This window comes from Pezoporus occidentalis, unplaced genomic scaffold (genome assembly GCF_034315485.1).
Source record: "Pezoporus occidentalis ecotype Australia unplaced genomic scaffold, CSIRO_AGI_Poc_V1 ctg53, whole genome shotgun sequence".
NCBI lineage: Eukaryota > Metazoa > Chordata > Aves > Psittaciformes > Psittacidae > Pezoporus > Pezoporus occidentalis.
Genome location: NW_026915866.1, coordinates 4,451,621 through 4,468,299, shown reverse-complemented (window position 1 = coordinate 4,468,299; position 16,679 = coordinate 4,451,621). Strand labels below are relative to the sequence as shown.

Here is a 16,679-nt window from a genome sequence, read left to right as displayed (position 1 = left end):
CAAAGCTGAAACACATATGTGACGACTTGTGTGCGAAGACTCCTCATTTCCCTCCATTATGAAAGCCAGACTCAATAGAGAAGTAGGCGATGCTGGCCCAGACTTCTGCAGTCAATAAGGTAAAGATCCTTCTCCTTTTTTTTCTAAACATAAACCAACCATCAAGCAGCCTGGGATATTTCAAAACATCTCTGTTTGTGTTAGGTTGCTCAGCAAAACAATAAATTCATACCAAGATATTCCAGAGACATAATTTTGTCTTATTAGGTGCATTTGACTTGAAAAGGCTGTGAAGCATTTTCTCCAAATTTTGACAGAAATGAATTTGATCCTATCTATACAGCTATGAGATGAGCAAATTTAATACGCGCTTCTCTCCTCCTTGCCAGACTTGTTTTGCATGGAAGGGGATGCTTTATTTTAAGAAAAGAAGGTCTCAGGAGAGCATATTTGAATAGATATATATTGTAATACTGCTTCAAGGCCCCACTCTATTAATTTTTTCTGTCATTGTTTTACAGAAAAGAGCATTGATAGGTTATTCTTATGAGCACTTGGCAAGTTTACCTAATTTTCTTTATCTTGCATTTCTTCTATCAATTTATGTCTGTTTACAAGGATTTCAACTTCCTTAGTCATTACAGTCAAAATTTAGTGGGTAGACAGGTTTACTCATTGAGGGTATGAAGCCTTCTATTTTGTGTTTATTATCTGGTAAAAATAATCCATCACTGAGTTAGTGGTAATGGCACGCTGTTATCATGTGTGGATATCCTTCAACCTTACGCAAAGAAGTTTTCAGACTTAGTTCTTCATTAGCTTCATACAAAACTATAAACAAACCAACTCACCCATGTTAGAAGTGTCAATAGGCAGGCCTGATGTTCAAAAGCACTGAGACGGAAATAATAGCCTGTGGGCCCTATCCACAATGTAACATGGTCAGATGTTAGGATATGTGTGGTTCGCTTCTACTTCTGCAGTCTTTCTTCCCTAGAGCATCAGGGGAGCTGGGGCTAAGCACTGTGGGGAGGCTAAAAGATATTAAAGATAGTCCATGTTTTTTCAAACATGGGGAGCTCTTTTGTAAACTATTTCTTAGCATAAAATGGCTAAATCACATGCAAGATGGGCAGACATACGACTACTATAACTATTTGAAGAATGACTTCATAGAGAATGACCTATTTCCTTCATGAGTTGTTTCAAATGTTGTCATCATTATTAAAAACCAAACCAATGATATTCACCTAGGAGTTAATATGAAAGACACATAGGATATTGACTGAAGTCAAACTACCAAACATTACAGCCCCAAACATTTTGGTCGTCAAGCAGTATTAGTAACTGCTATTTTATGCTTCTTTGAACTGCTACTTGTTCTGGTCATCGGCATTCCTACCCTCTTCCTTCAAGCATACAAGTTGCAACCATCTGACAGTAATTGCCATGGCAACTGATGCTGGTCCCAAGAGTATGAAAGACAATACTGCCAGCAAAATTCAGTAAGCAGTGTAATGAAGTAGAATAGATCATGGGAAGTTAGTTGTGGGCTCATGATACGGACAAGCGAGCTACCTGGAGGATCCCCTGTATGTCCTGGAGCTATCCACGTCCCAGGCTGGAGCATTCACATATGCTGCTGAGGGTGACCTAAGTGCCCTGAACATGAAGGAGAGATGCTGCAAAGTAGCAAACTATAAGCTTGAAGGAGAAAGGCAGCAGGCTGATGGCAGGGGAAGAGCTGTTTACAATGAAGTAAACAGATTTGCAAACAATAGGGATGGAAAAGCCATTACAACACCTAGTCCAGAATCCTGGTCCACACAGGATCCCACACTGATGTAGGAAAAGCCAGAGGAAGATTTACAGAGCATGAATCAGGATTAGGCACCTTCCTTCCACACATTTTCAACTTCCTAAACTTTCAGTTTACTGCCCTTCACATCCCTGCCAAAAAGTAATCACCTGAAGACAAAAATCTAACATGTTCTTACAAAACTGAAAACAAAAGAAATAAGCACACTTGTTTTTGTTTTTATCTACTGAGGTAGTAATAATTAAGAAAATGCCTTAATTATAAGCATAGGTTAACTACATGGCATCATTACAGGGCTGATATGGAGTTGGCTGTCTGAATTAATTGTATCCTTTACCTTCAGGTTTCTTTGATGTGAAACCTTAATCCAGGCTTTCCTCATTTTATGATGACTGATTCTGGAGTTATAATAAGCAATTTTTTCTGTTTCTATCAAATAATGAGTTTCTTTCAACTTTAACAAAGATTTCAGTTTAAGAGTGTCTAATGACATCTGAGTATCTAGCTAATAGTTAGCTAATTTAGCTAACTATAGTGTTATTGTGGAGCAGACAGTGTAACACAGGAGAAATGGTGTGCTAAAAACAGCAGTTCTGATTGAAAAGGCCTTGAGCAAATGCCTCATGATTTCATAATTTGTTCCCTATTTTGAGTTAAAAAATAATCCTTGAGTATTTCCTCATTCAACCACAAATTCTTTCAACTCAATTTCATTCAAACCAAGCCCAAAAACTTAGCTGAAATTTCTCTGAAAGAAAGCCCAAGTTCAGAGGGGGTAATAAGCCTCCAGCCAGGAAACAATTCTTTAGAAAAGCAAATGTTGCCAAGAAATCTTCCTGCAACCCTGCTGTCAAAGCACTATGACTCAAGGCAAGCATTACTAACACCCCAAATGAAAGCAAAGTAGACTGCCAGAAAGAACAGCAAACAGAAATGAGGGACTTTCTTGCCCAGATGCAATGTTCACAGTGGTATTTGCAGTACAGCAGGAGGCTCATGAAGTCAGAATCAGGCCTACGGAGAAAAAGACTTTGGTTTGTAGGCAGCACATTATGTATGTTGCCATATCCACGAACAGTAAATCATCAGGTTTACCTGCAAGCATCACAAACTGAGAAGGTGCCTCCAGTTAGGAATAAACTATCCTGTTTATCCAGATCAATATATCAGTGCAGACCTGCAGTCTTTCTCCTGCTGAATAAAGATACTGTGCTATTTACACAGAGATAACCCACACCATTGCTATTAAGATTCATCCCTGTGATTCCAGCTGTAAAGGATCATTTGGATGTATATTAGTGATCTAAAGGGCTGAAACATTTAAACATTTTAGCAAGCAGCTTATTGTTGCCTAGACAAGATGAAGGGCTGGCAGCTCTACTTCTTCCTCAATTTTGCAAAAGATACAAGCGTGTATGCAAGTGCCTGTGGGGGATGAGAAAGCTTCTCTGGGAGCAAGCAGATCTTCAGAATTGAACCTGAAATACAGCACTGTGGGAATCATCTTGAATTGCAACAGGCTGAAAGGAGCACAGCATGGTCTGCTCCCAGTCCTGCCAGCCTGGGACAGAAGTCTCCTGGTGACAGTTGCTTACCCAGGCTTTATTTCAAACACAAGCAAAAAGACGACAGTATTGGTCAATGCACAAACAAACCACTCACACTTCCTAAAACCTGGAGAAAAAAGGAAATACAAATGAACAAAAATGAAGAACAGTTCTGATCCCAGACAATAGCTGTGTTATTGAGGTGGTTTTGAGACCATCACCCCAAAGGGGCAGCCCTCTCTATGCTGCCCCAACCCTGACTTTGCCCAGCCACAATGGGAAATGCTCCCCTGCACCCCATGGGCCCTGCTGCAGACCACATTCCCTGTCTGGCAGTGCAAGGGACAACAGGTTTCTATACAACACTGGAGCAGCTAAAAGGGTTGGTGTTAATTGAAGCAGCAGTAGGAAAGCGCTTTGGGCAGAAAAACGGACGCAGCTGGTGGTGCCAAGGCATCAGGTAATTTGAAATAAAGCTGGCAGGAGGGAGAGGAAGGATGCTGTGGCTGTGCTGGCTCTGCAGCCTGCAGTCTCCCTTAATCTCAGCTATTGCCGCTCTCGGTGGAAGCAGTGAGGCTGTTTCTCCTAACCTCAGGCCTTACCACCACCCCCCACCTCCCCACCGAAACCACCCTGGATTTCTTCTACAATAAAGGCCTCAGAGCAAGTAAGCATTTTATCTGTGTGGCCTGTGCTAGGAATAAAGAAGGAAAAGCTGGGAAATGGGGAGAAAAGGTGTGGTGGGAGAAGTGACGGCTTTGCTAGCTGGCCAAGTGATTTGTGGAGTTACCTTAGGTGCGTTACTTATCTCCCCAAGCTCAGTTTCCCACTGCAAGTTGGAGTGACAACCCCTTCACTTGTAAGAAGAAGGAGAGGGTATTGTTATGCATTATTTGTCTGCTGTCTGCTACTGGCCCAGCCACACACACACACATTTCTTTTTAGGGGTGAGAATAAAATATAAATGCTGCTGCAAACACAGTGACTTACTTATATATATATAACCATGGACGTATTTCTTCTTGTTTTAAAAACCAGTCAGAGGTTCTTTCTAAGACCCGTTATTTTCAAGAGGCCTTATATATTTAACTTGGAGCAAGACTGCTACTCAAGAATCATAGAATCATAGAATAGTTAGGGTTGGAAAGGACCTTAAGATCATCTAGTTCCAGCCCCTCTGCCATGGGCAGGGACACCTCACACTAAACCATGTCGCCTAAGAAAAATGAAAAATGAGCATTTTAGGTGTTTCTAATTTAGGAAGGACATAAAGATGATCAGCAAACCTTCACTTCTTCTGGGTATTAAACATGCTTCATTTTCAATTGCTTTTTTTTTCCTACGGAATTTACAGTTTTCTCCAGATTTATATAAAATGGTGGAAGAATGCAGATAAATTTGGTGCTGCAGGTGAACCCTGACGGCTTTTTGAAAGCCCTGACTGCTGCACAAGCGTGACTGTCAGAATTGACACACTTCTGTAGCTTCGCATAGTACTTTGCAGGCAAAAAAAGAAATGAACATCCCCATGAAACAGGGAATTTATGTTAATCTTGAGTCTTACATCTAAATTATGCCAAAGACATATTTATAGGATTAAATTCTCCCATCAGCTAAACCAGCATAAATCTGGCATAATTCCACGATCTGAAGATCCGCTACTAATTAATTAAAGTCCCTCCAAACCCAAGGAAATTAATACAACAAGGCAACATTAAAAATAGAGTGCCTACTTTTCAATTAACTCAAGGCTCAGTTCTGCACATGGAATACTCTAACCGAAGCCAAAAAAAATCAGTCCTGGGACAGGAACTTCTAGTCCCTTCTCTCAAAGCTGCAAATCCGTGCTTACTACTCTGCTACTTTTCTCTCCCAATATTACTGTAAATTACTGGAAATTGTTTTTTAAATTTAAAAAATTCAAATTTTTAATTAAAAAAGCTAAACAAACCTAAAACAACAGCGTATCTGTCATATGGGCTTTCTATAGGAATCTGATGTCTTTGGAGTTATTGATGATCTCTTTGGTCATGTTTAGGCATCGCACCGGTAAACCGCAGCCGGTACAGTTATTTTGCCCTTTTGTGCTTGTTACTAGTTAAAACCCTTCTACACTGGTGGGAGCAGCTGTAGTATGTAGTTATCTACAAAGCCAGGTAGTTAAAGTGGCAGATTTTGTTCAGTGCTTTGGAAATTCGCCTATTGTTATACTCTTTTTCAGCTGAAGACAACAGTAGCAAACATAAGTAAAAGGATTTTTAAGTTAAAGTAAGCATAAAAGGACCATTACATTTCCAAACAAGTGTGTTTCCCCCCGGTTCAGTCCTAAACTGTAAGGGCTTTTAGAGTGAACTAGCAAGGTCCCTGCATGCTATTAAGCACATGCAAGAGAGAGATGTGCTTATGTGCCATGACAAATTACTACCACCAGGACTTAAACCAGGAGTGTAAGCACCCTCTCGAGCTAGGCCAAAGCCCCTTGTCATATTGTGCTGTGACTATAATGGACTGATTATTAAAATCTTTCTATTCAGAGGGATCATTAGAGGAATATGATAAAGTATTTGATTAACAGAAGTCCAAGTATGACATACTTTACCGACTTACTACTGGCAGCAGAAAAGAGCCATTTTTAACACCTTGCACATGAACTTAACTTTTTTTTTATTTACTTGGCTGGTCATTTAAAGCATCTATTTCTGTTCATCTGCTCTAATTTTATTCTGCATTATCTATTGTTTTATTCAGCAGTTTAAATATTCTGGTTCTATGTAAGTCTTTTCCCTTAGTCAGGAACTGCCGTCTATAATAATAGCAATCAAGGCAGTTCATTCTGACAAATCTATGTCAGAAAAAAAACTGCTGTGACTTTGAAATATTGAAAGTGACTGATAACATAATGTGTGAAGCAGAATAAATGCATACAAATGGAAGTTTTAGCTGAGCAGTCAAAGTATGAACTAAATACAGTGTCAGAGCTCTGCACTGAAAGCTGTACGTGCAGGTGGTTACAATGGCAAATTACCAAATGCACTTTGCAAAAATGTGTTATGAATAAAGTGGCAAGCAGTTTTTCCTTAGCCATATCCTTTCTTTCTGCCTGCACTTAGTCGTAAGGCAGAATGAAGTCATGTTTAAATAAAAACCCTGGGTCTGGAAAGACCCTTGGTGTTCAGAAAAGCCATTGAAGCTATGACAGCTGGGATCAGGGCCCTGCTTTGTTTTGGGCTAACCTAACCTAATTGGCACTAACCACATTGTGCAAACAGGAGCCCCCAACATATCCAGCTGGTTCATGTTAGCAAATGTTTCTATCTGTTTTGACCCTGCAAAAATACAGAGCCAAGCTGAGCTTGTCTGGGAGCCTGTTCTGAACCTGGACAAGGCTAAAGACTAAGTCTGTGAGCTATTTCTCTGCCTGGATTGGGCAGAGGCTCTGTAATGCCTGCAGCATCTGGATGTGTGCTCCAGTTGCCTACATGCTCGCTTCCCACCACTCGGATCTTTGCAGGCTCTGGTGGAGCCCACTCAGGCCACATGGTAACTGAAGCACATAGCACAGAAGTTTTCCAAAGCCACTTACTGTTTACACCATGCCAGATAAAAATCTTGAGCCTTTCTGCAGCTTACTGCCTTGGTTGCCTTGTCACCACCAAGTCTTCTTGGGGATTTGTGCAGAGGTCCTTAAGACCTCGTGATATCTCCAGAGCATTTTTATCCCAAGGATACTGAGGTCCCATGCATCAGAGAGTAAAGGTTTCCCCACACCATCTTCACCTTCCATCTTCACTAATCCCGTCTGTGTTTAGACATACTGGTGATCCTGCTGCAGACACTGACTTCTCCTCCCGATCTCCACCGGATTGCTCTGGGATGCAGCCTACCCCAAGGGTTTGCTCTGAGACACCGCAGAGAGCTTCTCTGAGTAGTTTCCTTAGACTTCTCACTTTGCTAATCTCCTCCCTGCATGAATCGAGCTGAGCAATAAGGAAGGCTCCACTTATTCACCCCCCCCCCCAATCATTCCCAAGCACCCAGATCCTCCCTGTCCTCAGTGCCTCTCATCTCCTTCCCTCTGTCCATGCAACTAGCTTTTCCTCTTGTTTGCATCCAATTTCAGCAGGACACCTCTGCTAGAAACCCTGCTACCACTATTCCTTGGCTCTATGTCCTAGGGACTTTCCACACACTCTTTTTTCCCCTTCCCTATCTCTGATCTTTACTGAAGTTATAAAGTAAAGGCTAGCACCTTTCTTCACCTACTGATGATTCAAGGATGAGTGATAAATAACATACAGGTGTTTTATGGTAGGCTGAGGTAACCACTGTTGCACAGTTCCATGGATGGAAGCAAAATTCTTATCTCAGGAATGGATAAATCCCTCCAGTTGTCACATCATCAAGTTCACTATTCAACAGAGCATATTTCAACTTTGAAAACAAACTTTATTTTTAGACAAAAGTCTTTCATTTTTATCTGAAAAATAGGACCAGCTGAAGACTATCTTTATGGTACAGCTAAAGGTTAATTACCTTTTAAGCCAACAAAATGGGTTAGAAAAGATCTATTACTCTCCCCTGTTTTGCTGCTTTTGCTCATTTTAACTGAAGTAGGTTGATCAGTGTTTTGAGCAACTTAGGTCAAGAGTCGAGAATGTCTGGCAGGTAGTGCTGGTATGAGGTAGGCAAGCTTAACCTTTATTTGTGGTTATTATGTTCAGTTATCAAGACAGCTGCATGCCCAGCTCTTTCCTAAGTCCAGGGAAAGCTTTGCACTCATTTTCCACCCCACTTAAAAGGCAATGCTACTGCCCAACTGAGTCAGAGTGAGAAGTTAAACCTGTTCCTCTCAAGACTGATGCACACAAATGTAAGATAAGGTAGCCAGAAAGCAAAGAATGTACTATGGGAACATATATGCTAACTGTAAACCTAATCTCTTCTTTAGGAATTCATAAAAAAGCAAGTGCTTGGAGGGAAGCCACTCACCGAGACTTCCAGCTTTACTGTCACTAGATTTATAACCAAGCAGTTTCAAATTCTGCAGCCATGCACTTACTCACTCTATAAAACTTTAAAACAGACGAACAACTAAGCTTAAAATAAATGCTGCTTCCACATAGTTGGATGAGCAACACTGCACACATGTACTGCACGCATGTTGTGGTATAATATGGTCATTTTACACACCAAGTCTGAGGTGCCTAAAGCTGTAAAGTGGATAGAAAGTAGTAAGAAATAGCTTTCAAAGTGATATCTACTGGCAATTTTGCACATTACAGTTAGTTAAGACAGCTTTCATTGGGGTGGTTCATGGGCAATGATGGGTAATTAACATGCATAAACAGCTCACCTGGCTTGCCTTTCTGAAACATTGAATGCAGTACCCTTTCTGAAAGTGATTTTATTCCTAATCATTCCATTGTTTAGGAAAAAGAGAAGACATGAAGATGTCTTTTTCATGGCACCTCTTCCATTGTGCAACAACTCCATCACCACAGTATCATTTGGACACAGAGATGCCGTCCCATCGTGAAGCCAACAGGCAGCCCTCTGATTCTCATAGCTCTATGTTATATAAATGCAAGAAGATCAAATGCCTTTCCCTTATGATTTTCTTTCTCACGCTTCATCCCAGTGCTGCTACTTCAGGATCATTCAACTTACCCCATCAATTAATATATTATGGTATATTTAAAAAGTCCACTAATCTGCCTGCTGCCTTTATATGTTTTCATGAATTAATTCTCCATTATGTGCATGTTACAAACTTTGGACCTGCTGTGGAAACTTTTAACCCACCTCATCAGTTAATATTACAACAGATTAAAAAGTTGCTGAAGTCTGTGTTTCTGTAGCATCTCCATCTCTCTCAACTTCTAACCATGAATTTACTGTGAGACCTGCAAGCACCAGATGCACACCACTGGCAGTCAATAAACCCATTTGTCCTGCCCTTGTAACACAATGTGTGGAAGCCACAGCTTCTCTGTCGTCCTACAGCCAGCAGCCCCTGCTAGCCAGTGAGATGTGAATGGATAGTAAAGTGAGAAACAATTCTGATGTCAGTGCAGGAATCTTCAAAACCTCCAGCTCTGCATTAGGCCATTAGTGGGAGCTGGATGCAAAAGGACATCCTTAGGGAAAACTATTGGCAATGTGCTCATACAGGATTACAGGACACTGTAAACTTAGATCAGACAGTTGTGGGCTTAGTGGAAAGAAGAAGAGAGAATAGTGGTGGGACAAAACGTTCTGCTAGGGCTTTATGTGAAGTAATGGATACCACTATTAAAAATCAGAATGAAGCTACGTGTTTTCTCATAATCCATTGGAGGTTACAGGACTTCAGCCTGGATTTGGCATCCTGGGAATGAACTCTGCAGAATGCAGAAGCAGGCAGCTGTCTGTCCGAGAAGCACTTCCACAAGGTGAGTTTCCTGGCATGAAGGCCAGTTACAGATCATATTTGAGGTCTTCAGTCAGGAAAAGGGAAGGTGGATGTGCTTTGAGGCCTATGGCCTGTGCAGTTCCCAGTTGCACCCCTTTGAATGTAAAGTAGACAGAAAAAAAAAAAGGATAAACTGTGTTATTTTAGATAGCCAAGAAATATTATATTGGTATGTTACTACAGGGTATTTATTTAGGATCCTGGTTATCTAAGAAACTGTCTTTTTATTATGTGCTACTCTGAAGTTAAGGCTTTTATTAACAGTGCCTATATCTGAATCAGTTAGGACTGGATACTCATGACAGATTGCTCAGAAATCTGGAATTAATTTTGATTATTTTTTTCCTCTCACTAATGTAATTTGAGTTACATGAACTTGTGACATGATCTAAAGGCAGCTTCTAAGAATTAAAGTTTTTTACTTAAATTCAGGAGTTTGCTTCAAGTTCAATAATTCTCCCAACCTGCAGTTTTCTTATTTTCTGGAATAATAAGAAAAAGATTCATTGGGTGGGGATTTTACTAGCTTCTCTCCTGTGTTTTTCAGAATGTTATATATACAGCTCAGAACAGTATTTAAATTCTAAGCAAATAACCAAAGCAAAGTGAAGTTGAGCTCTTAATAATGCATCCACCATTCTGCAGATGATCACTGTATTTAATAATGAAAAATCCAACTAGACCATTATTGTCAGACCTCTGCAGGGTTAGGATGTTACCCAAAACACTGATTTTGCCCATAGCTGGTAAAAGATAAATCAGCGAGTAAGGAACACTCCCTCTTGGGTTTTCATTGAGGAAAAAAACAAACACCAAAATCCCTAAAACCCAGGCTGGGGGAGGATCCCCTCACAGAAAGGAGTACACAGTCCCAAGGACTCAGAAAAAGAAATCAAAGTAGTTAGGAAGTAATTTTCTTTGCACGGGAGTCTTTGGATGTCATTGACCTCCAAGACACTGAAAGAAAATCTCAGGAGAGAGAATTAATAGCAAGGAGACAGGAAGAACATATATTTATGACTGAGGGCAGGAACTTTCTAAAACTCAGGGTTTTGCTGATGAGATAAAAAAAGGACAAGAGAAAATCCATACCATTTATTTAAAGCATATAGCTTCTGATTCGCAAGGGAAAGTCTGAAATGCTACACGATGGCTCTCTTCTTTGCCTCCAAAGCTTTGGACATCTGAAAGGGCAACACTTGATGCTAGTGAGATGTCTTCGGGGTTGCCATATGGAAATAACTATAAGTATCTATTTCTTCCCTCCAACCTCCAGGACAGAAAGACGTGACTGGCTTCTCTAGCAGTAACACAAATTCTTTGCTACCTTTTGTGATTTATACCAAATTCAATAGCTTCTGCTGAAGCCATATGGTAGTTGTACCTTCCATACATTATTCCATCACATGCCCCACCTCTCACAGATGATCACCAGGAGGTATGCAACCGCTGCTGCTTCTTTTGGCACACAGACAACTTTAAGTGTCCGTAAGCTCGTACTTGGGCAGGGTGAATGCCATTTGGGGCAACTCAACTGATGGACAACAAGCAAGAGTCCCATTCTGTGGGCTCTGAGGGCTATCTTGCCCTTTTTTTTTTTAATATTGTCACTGTTTCCTTTTATTTCAAAGTGAAGTCTTAGGGGCAGAATGCACAAGAATTACATTCTCACTGGGAGATGAGGAAGGCAAAACAACTACAGCTTGCTTTTTCAATAGTACTGGGTGTTGACAGCTTCTAGTTAGTTAACTGGAGATTTGGCTGCTGGCCTCTGATAAGTGTGAACTTAGTGTTTCCTCTCCCTCTGCCTCTAACGCACTGCGTGGCCAGGACTGTAGTGCAGAAGAAGAGAGAACCAGCAGAAGCAGCAGGGACATAAGAAGGATCCAAGCGCTTTGCTGCTGCCTCCTCCTTGACCCCCACCAAAGCCAGCCACCAGTGCAGTGCCCAAGCCATTGCTCCTGCACTGTAGGAAGCACAGACATCCTATGAAACACTCTGAAAGAAGGCTGCAATTAAATTTATACCTCCCAGGGGTGCAATGGAAGTTTCAGAGTTTAGGGCTGAAAAGACTTCCTAACAGGTGTCAAATTTAGTGTCAGTATGCAGTTCCTCATGAACTAAGTGACACATCCTCTTCGAACTCTCCTAGTAAATTTGGCAGTTCCATTATTACAGCCCCTGTCATTACCTGGAAAGAAAAATACATACTGAGAGAAAACTGACACTCTGCCTGCATGCTGCTGGTGCTCAGAAGGTTAAGTCTTAGTGGCAAAGAAAAAGGGACAGCAATCTACCTGGGCATATCAACTGGCTGCGTAATGGCATAGCCAGACATGTTCCTTAAGATCTGCAATGTGAATAAAATCATCAGGATGTTATGACAGGTCCATCATTCAGATGTTACCCACATTATTTTCTATATTGCTGTGCTACAGTCACACGTCTATTTTCAGGATGGACTTGAAGTGTCTGTTTTCAGAGAGAGCACTAGTCAGTGGTCACAGGCTGGACAGTGGGATCCCAGCTGGCCACTTTGCCATGCCAATACAGCAAGAAGCCAGTCTCATTCTGCATTCAGACCACTCACTGCTGCTTATGTCTTCGTTGTGGCCTAGAGGAGATTTTCTGCATGTGAAGAAGAAAGGGCGCAAAGACCGGATTCTTTACAGTGCTTTCAGTTTGTTACCCTTCTTCACTAAACTGTACCTGCACAAAATGCTTTTCTGAAGGCATACTGATATTGCACTTTGAAAGGTATAACTTTTCTAATCAAAAACATCTTGTTCATCCCCAAAATGATAGATTTGCTTGAGTCTAATTTTCTTGATTTTCCTTGGGAAGAATAATCATGAACACGGTTTCATCTTCTGTGATATGGCTAGAATTAATTTCTTTAAAGCCCAGCAAATGTATGTGGAGTTTCTAAGTGATGTGCATTTTGCCGCACACTCCACTAATATTTCACTATACCCAAACTTGTAAGAATAATTCTGATTTTAAATTGAATCACTTCAAATATGTGGGAGCACTCACTCTTCTCTCTAAAGGGTATAGACATCACCTTACACTTGTAAAATTATACACAGAATATGAACCAATACAAGCAAATGTACCTCAATGGCAGTATATTCTTTCACCATACTTGCTTAATTGTATCAATTTAAAATCACGTATATATTGAACCTTTGGTGTTAATTTATCTGTAGCCTTATGAGCATTTTCACTTTCTGGTTCCTTGGTAACTGGAGGCTCATTCTGTACTGGTAGGACACGCAAATACATGGGCGCTAGCCAGCAGCAACACTTTGAGGCTGGGAGCAGGGTGGCTGTCAGCACTGGCTCCACAGCATGCTCAGGGTACCGCATCTTGTGTTCTTCTTCAGTGTGGTGGGTACCAGACAACCAGGAGGTCATCAGCTGCAGTCCCACATCCCTAACACAGGTACTACACAGGTAGATGGCCACTAGGACCATCACCACGGCTTTGGTTCTCCCCGTGTTCTCAGTTGTTTCAGGCTTCTTTTTTCGCACCACTTCAACTGCCTGTGGTATAAAGGGGCACGCCATCACCATGAGTTATGGGAGGAAATATCATGAGGGAACTTAATTTTTGCAAGGCCATGGAAGTGTTTTGATGGCATCCCTGAATCTCAAACTGATTGCAGGTTTAATACCTTTCTTAAGTAGCCTAACTGATGGGTAAACTCCCATAGAGACTTGAATACTTAACAGAGGTGAATACTATTGCAGTCCCCAAAGGCAACAGCATTTTGTATGTATTAATCCCCTGGAGAACAACATAGCAGACATCCCAAACATAAAACTGTTTTTGGAAATCCTGAATGCTTAAGCAACTTCACTACAGTGTTATCCCGACTACAGCTCACACCCCATAGCACTGGAGATATACGGTGGGTGCTTATACCTCTCTATCGCTTTTCCTGCTTCTCTGGGAGTTGCCTGAATGTTTGGAAAAGGTAATGAAAAGCCTTAAGCTCATGCCCATGCTTCCTGCGCTGAGACCAAAATCTTCAGTAAGCTTGCCAGACCTTTTACAGCGGCACCCTAGGGATTTAATACTGTACAGCTTACAGGTTTATACGAAATTTCATAAAAGAGAAGCCCTGTATTTTCACATAAATATATTTATTTTGGGAAAGATCAAGAAATGCCAATATATTTCAAACCAGTTCCCTACTGCATTAAAGAATGTGAAATATTCATGTGAACATTTGCGAGTCCTATATAGTGAAATCTATTTCCCCCTTTATTTAGCATGCAGGCTGCAGCAGCTGAAGGTTGTTCATATTTTTCATTAGGAAGAAAAGTAAGGATGATTTGTGAAAACCACATGGAAGTAATCATAGGGAACAGTACTGAAGGGTTTTTGGAACAAAACCTTGTAAGCTACCTTGTAAGCATGCCCTTTCATGTGTTTCTTATATGGTGTTTCACAGCTTCAGACCGTAAATCTCTATGGACATAATTAGAAGTGCAATATAATATGCTTTTATAATACGGAAATAAAGATTTAAGTGGTAGCGCACACATTTTCAGAATATATATCTTGGGCTCTCTAAATTCTCCAGTAAGTAGCAAATTCCAGTTTCTCTGTTCAACCATTACTCTTGATAATGTTATGAGTTACTTTCTCATCAGTGCTAAATTTTGTGTATCCATCCAGACCCTGCTGTGGCCCAATATCTCACAAATAATCTCTTTCTTTATCCACCTGAATTCTGATAACTATAGCAGGAAATGGAAAATGAGGAACTCTAAATGCCTATGATCCCCAATTCCACCAGGGAAAGCATCTGGCCTTGGGAATTCATTTAAGTCTCCTTATGCTATGGCCTCCCTAAGCATTAAATGGAAATGACATTTACTTTCCACTGAGAGATGCTAATATTTAAATATTCCTTGAAGATCTTCAGATAAAGAGAGCTATATATGTGCAATTTTTTATGCTTCTTTCTGCTTTCCTACAGCTTCAAGATACAATAATGCACTGACATGCTGAAATTTTGTTACAAACCAAAATTGTACTTGGAAATGTCAGGCCTGCACAGACCAATGATCCAGTAGTTCCCCAAAACAGTGCATCAGAAGATGTAACCTAGCCTCTCCAGGTACCGAATTCTATGACAAAGAAGATAACTGCTTACCAGAACCAGCCATAACCATTTCCCCCATGTACTGAGAACAATAACAAGTATATAAATGATGCCAGAAGCAGTCCCTAAGGGGTGGTTTGTATGCATCCACCTTCACTTGGAGAGCAGTGGTGGCAGGGATGAAGAATGCTTATCTGTGTGGACATGAGCCATGCTCTGCCACTTGGCAGGCTTGCTGTATTTAGTAATAAAGTCACAGCCTATGAAACTCCCCTGTGTGTTCAGATTTTTGTACTCAGGCTTACACAGGTCACACTCTGAAGCGTTTGACTTAACACCTTCACCAGCACCGGAGATCTCTGAAAGCACTTTTTAGAATGAGTATGGGAAGAAATTTTACTCCTTTGTTTTGCATGGAGACCCTGAACATTACAGAGACAGAGATTTTTAGCAGAGCCAGCCTGACCATAGCTGGCATATAAAAGTATTAAAGTATTCAGTAAATAATTGCCTATAAAGCTAATTGTAACATATATATTATATATGTTTCATTAAAATTATTTTTTCATTGATCCTATGAGAGTTTGTATTATGTTACTACATCACCACAAAATTCAACCAAACCACTCCCAACATAGAACAAAGAATTCGAGCCTTCTCTCTTAATGCAGTATGTGTGAGCAGTGGATCCTTTGAGTCTGCATACTGTTACTTATTGACTGCTTTCCCTCTACTTCATCTTGTGTACTGAAGGCAAATGCAATAGCCTGAATGAAGCATATTCTTAAGATGGTTCATGTTCATTATAGCAACCACACAAAAAAGAAATTGCATCACAGCAACTGTCAAATTTTGTTACATGCCTCTAACACAAACCATTAGAAACTGGGTTGAGAAAATAGGTGCAGAATGGAAAACGATCATGAGATTAGCCCACATTTTGTAAAAAACAGGCTGGAGATATGACACTTTTTAAATGTTTGTTTTTCACATTTCACAGACATCCTGATTTAGGAATCAATACTGGAGTGATAAACAAATATTGCAAAGGCACAATAAATAACCTCGTAGAAACACAATACCAGAAACATCTTGAGATCTCACTGTGGTAGCCCAAGAGACAGATTAGTAGTGGGATAAGCATCTAAGCTTTTGGGTACTAGTAGGGGTCTTTTCACTGAAACATCAGATTTTCTTGTACATCCCCTTCAGGTTTCCTATCAGCGTCCCAATTTACTTTTTTCTTTAAGAAACAGCTTCTGTTGAATTATGCTGTCCCTCTATAACAAATGATTCAACTCTTTCCTCATTTTCCTGCTAATGAAGTTTAGCCTATCTCATTAATGTTTTCCAAATGAAACAAGAACAATTCAAATTAGAGAAGTATAAAGTATTTTTAATGCAGTTTCTAGAAAAGTGACTAATCCTATGTCTCTGAGGAAATGAATGCCTATGTAAGAAATTAAATGGATTGCAAGCACAAGATGTTTCCCTTTGTGGAAAATTAAATTAAAAGAAGCTTCCAGAGCTAAGAAAGACCATCCCTTAGGACCTGCTCCCCCTTACCTTTGTGAGAAGACATCTCGGTAGGGGCTGCCGTGCTGCAGTGCGATCCCGTATCCTCTGTCTGCCACAGTGTTCCCGACCGTGTAAAAAGAGCAGTCTGCGTCATTGATGGCCACATACTCCAGTACCGCTGCATCCCATACAAAGGCATAGTTCCCATGTTTCACCTGTGGTAAACA

The 16,679-nt window shown here is 40.6% G+C and overlaps 1 protein-coding gene across 2 annotated transcripts in view; it reads right to left on the bottom strand.

Moving 5' to 3' along the window:
- Nucleotides 1-16,679, bottom strand: part of GRID2 (glutamate ionotropic receptor delta type subunit 2) — a 735,631-nt gene that overhangs the window by 56,320 nt on the left and 662,632 nt on the right. For both annotated transcript variants that reach the window (XM_062637614.1, XM_062637616.1), the window contains one exon: nt 16,501-16,667. In XM_062637614.1, the coding sequence (XP_062493598.1) occupies nt 16,501-16,667 (167 nt within the window). The remainder of the gene's footprint in view (nt 1-16,500; nt 16,668-16,679) is intronic.